Source organism: Myotis brandtii, unplaced genomic scaffold (assembly GCF_000412655.1).
Source record: "Myotis brandtii unplaced genomic scaffold, ASM41265v1 scaffold1072, whole genome shotgun sequence".
Classification (NCBI taxonomy): Eukaryota; Metazoa; Chordata; class Mammalia; order Chiroptera; family Vespertilionidae; genus Myotis; species Myotis brandtii.
In genome coordinates this window covers 26,157-30,079 of record NW_005353643.1, presented here as the reverse complement: position 1 = coordinate 30,079, position 3,923 = coordinate 26,157, and the positions used below count along the sequence as shown (strand labels likewise).

General features: G+C 52.5%; 1 protein-coding gene across 1 annotated transcript in view; it reads right to left on the bottom strand.

Annotated features, from left to right (window-relative positions):
- Positions 1–3,923, bottom strand: part of LOC102245258 (ADAMTS-like protein 3) — a gene marked incomplete at its 5' end in the record, with an annotated part of 69,808 nt that overhangs the window by 39,931 nt on the left and 25,954 nt on the right. The window contains 4 exons of the mRNA XM_014541780.1: positions 52–256; positions 1,188–1,238; positions 2,164–2,302; positions 2,662–2,773. Of these exons, the coding sequence (XP_014397266.1) occupies positions 52–256; positions 1,188–1,238; positions 2,164–2,302; positions 2,662–2,773 (507 nt within the window). The remainder of the gene's footprint in view (positions 1–51; positions 257–1,187; positions 1,239–2,163; positions 2,303–2,661; positions 2,774–3,923) is intronic.

The window sequence follows — 3,923 nt, the reverse complement described above, 5'->3', positions numbered from 1 at the left end:
AAACCCAATAACACATGGCAAATACTCCTGAACATCCGGGTGCCGTCTCACCTGGGACCAGTCCATGGCCACCCACTTGGGGCAGTCGAAGAGGTTGCAGGTCTGCATGACCTTGGGCCGGGGCGCGTACATGCACTTCCACTCCTCCACCTGCAGGATCTCGCCGTGCAGCGACTCCTCCACGCACACGAAGCTGCGCCGCTGGGTGCCGCCCCCGCAGGACACGGAGCACGCCGTCCACGGGTTATGTTCCCAGCTCGGAAGCAAACAAACGCAAGCACGTTACTTGGTTACTCGTGTGCTGGTCGCACGGGTGTGTCACGTCTGCAAACAGGGTTGCAGAGAGGATCACAGTTGTGGTTCTGCTCAAAGACCACGGGATGTGGGGGATTCAGACTTAAGTCTTTATTCACTCATTCATTCACTCATCATCCATTCACTCACCATTCACTCACTCATTCATTCACTCACTAACCATTCACCTCATTTACTCATTTATTCACTCATTCATTCACTCATTAGCTCACCATTCACTCATTCATTCATTCACTCACTCATCCATGCACTCACTCATTCATTCATTCACTCATTTGTAATAATCTCAACAATAAAGATTTAAAAAAAGAAAAAGAAACTCAAGGTGAGAAAGCAGCCTGCTAGCCCCCTGAGTGGGGAAGGGGATTCCGATGTCTGATCCCGCGACATGCGTGAGCTCCCCCGGGGCCTGCGGACACCCCCAATCCCCCCAGGGATGGCCAGCAGGAGGCAGCCTGTCCCGTGGGATTCCTAGAATGGTCACTCTTGTTCTTCACTGAGGCCTGTGTCCCCCGGGCCCCCCCACCCCCATGCTCTCAGGGCGGGGCCTGGTGTCCATCCCTCTTCCATCATAGCCCCTTGCTACAGACACAACCATCCCTCGCAAGCAAATGACAGAAGAGTAACGACAGCCCTGGCCGGTGTGGCTCAGTGGATAGAGCGTCGGCCTGTGGACTGAAGGGTCCCGGGCTCGATTTCCAGTCAGGGCACAGGCCTGGGTTGGGGGCTCGATCCCCAGTGGGGGGCGTGCAGGAGGCAACTGATCCATGATCCTATCTCATCATTGACGTTTCTCTCTCCCTCTCCCTTCCTCTCTGACATCAATAAAAAAATATTTTTTTTTTTAAAAAAGAGTTAACGACATCACTCACCGAGGGAGAGGCTGGAAGTGGTCGTAAGGCATGATCTCCTTAAAGCCGTCACTGCAAATGGAACCATGGTGAGAGCATCAATCCTCAGCCAACGAACACATTTATCAATTTGACAGACACAGATCTGACGTCCCGAACACCGAATCCCTCTCAAACTGAAAACCAAGTGGCCCAGCCAGTGTGGCTCAGTGCTTGAGCGTCGACCTGTGAACCAGGAGGTCACGGCTCGATTCCCCGTCAGGCCACATGCCCGGGTTGCGGGCTCGATCCCGTGCAGGAGGCAGCCGGTCCATGAATCTCTCTCATCATCCATGGTTCTATCTCTTTCTCCCTCTTCCTTCCTCTCTGAACAATCAATAAAAATATATTTTCAAAAATGAAAAATATTGAAAGTCTAACCCAGGCATGTCACACTCACAGCCCGCGGGCCGCATGCGGCCCTCAATGAGTATTTTTGTGGCCCAGCCAATGTAACGGTATGTAAGGAACGTTTTAATAAATTTTTCATCACTTAATTTTTACAATATCCTGTTGTACATAATGATGAATAACGAGCTACAAGGTTCGCTAATGACGGATGACTGTCATCAAGTTGCATTCACTTCCCTTACGCGCCTCACGCGCAGGCGCACCGTCTCTCCCCACTGATACCGGCAGCGAATGTTCCAGCAGCCGATGGCCACGTCCTTGGTCTGGGACTGACCTGCTTGGTGTGCGCAACAGGAAATACCTCGCTTTCGGAGAAGGAGAGAAATGGGTTTATCTGCGTGACGCTTATTCATTTGTGCATTCAGGAGGCGGCCGATCCATGATTCTCTCTCATCATGGATGTTTCTCTCTCTCTCTCTCCCTCTCCCTTCCTCTCTGAAATCAATAAAAATATTTATTTTTTAATAAAAAGAAATATGTATCTGTCGTTAAAACAAACAAAACAAATAAGAAAACACAAAGTACAGAGAGCGGGCGGGGCGCCCACCTGGCGGGGCAGGGGTCCATGCTGCACTCCTTCAGCTTGGGCTTGGGCTTGACGTTCTCGGGGTAGTAGTGGCAGTAATGGTCGGGGACCACCCTCTTCAGGCGGATGTCCACGCATTCGGCCGAGTTCAGCTGGTAACCTGCCCGGGGGGAGAAGGACAGTGTGAGAATCGCACCTGCTTGTTCTTGCGTGGCTGCCTTCTCACGCCCACACCCTAATCCCCCCCACCCCTATTTAAGCAACTTAATTCGGGCCCGGCCGGCGTGGCTCAGTGGTTCAGCATCAACACATGAACCAGGAGGTCAAGGTTGGTTTGATCCCAGCTCAGTGCACATGCCCAGGTTGCAGGCTCGATCCCCGGTAGGGGGCGTGCAGAGGCAGCCGATCCATGATTCTCTCTCATCATGGATGTTTCTCTCTCTCTCTCCTTCCCTCTCTCTAAAAATTAATAAACACATTAAAAAACAGAACTAATGTCCACGAGCCCCCGCGCCTCACCTCCTCCGCAGGTCACGGTGCAGGGGAAGAAGTCGGTCTGCCGCCACTGGTGGCTGATGGGCTGGTAGAAGAAGAACTGCACCACGCTGTCCCTGGCCGCCGTGAACCTGGCCTGGACGGGGAGAGGGGGTCAGGCGTCCGCAGGCCACGAGCTCATGCCTTTCAGAAGGCGGTGGACAGAGCGTCGGCCGGAAGACGGAAGGGTCCCGGGTTCGATTCCGGTCAAGGGCATGGACCTCGGTGGCAGGCTCCCCCCCGGCCCGGGCCTGATGCTCAACCACTGAGCCCTCGGTGGCAGGCTCCTCCCCGGCCTGGGCCCTGGTCGGGGCACGTGCAGGAGGCAACCCATCGATGTGTCTCTCTCACGTCGATGTTTCTCTCTGCTTCTCCCTCTCCCTTTCCCTCTCTCTTCCACTCTCTCTCAGAATCAATGGGAAAATATCCTCAGGTGAGGATTAACAGAAAAGGAAAAAAAGAAAAAGAAAAAACATTTTCAGACAATATGACTGAAACTTTAAAAATAAAAGAAAGAAACAACTAAAGAATATAGTAGGGGGTGTGCAGGAGGCAGCCGATCCATGATTCTCTCTCATCATGGATGTTTCTCTCTCTCTCTCCCTTCCTCTCTGAAATCAATAAAGATATATTTTTTAAAAAAGTAACCCATGAAAGAGGGTATTTCCTAGAAACCCACATGATCGCCACAAGCTTGTAAGCCTGGGACCAACGTCAGAGTGGTCCTGGCCCCTTCCCAGCGTCTCCAGTCCCGCCCATCCTCACCGCCGAGCGCACCACGTCCACAGAGAACGGCCGTGGCCTGAACGCGATGCTGTGTTCATGCGGCCGCACACACACCCTCTCTGATCAAGATGCATTTTTGAAAACCTCTTCCGTCAGGAGAGAGCAGTGGTTCTCAACCTTGGCCGCACATGAGAATCCCCTGGGCATCTTTTTAAAATCCTGATTTCTGGGCCTCATCCTTCGGAAATTCTGTTTCTTTGTTACTCATGTTGTGGCCCCTCCCCATAACCAAGAAACAGAATTTCCGGAGGATGAGGCCCAGATGTCAGGATTTTAAAAAGATGCCCAGGTGATTCTCATGTGCAGCCAAGGTTGAGAACCACTGGGAGAGAGCGAAAGCTTAGCCCAAGTTGAAGTCCAAGCCCAGAATTGCTTATCCAATGGGAGAAAAGCAGAACTCACACACAGGCAAACAAGGAGACAGTGGCGACCGGCTGCTGAAAGGTATTCCAGCCCCGGCC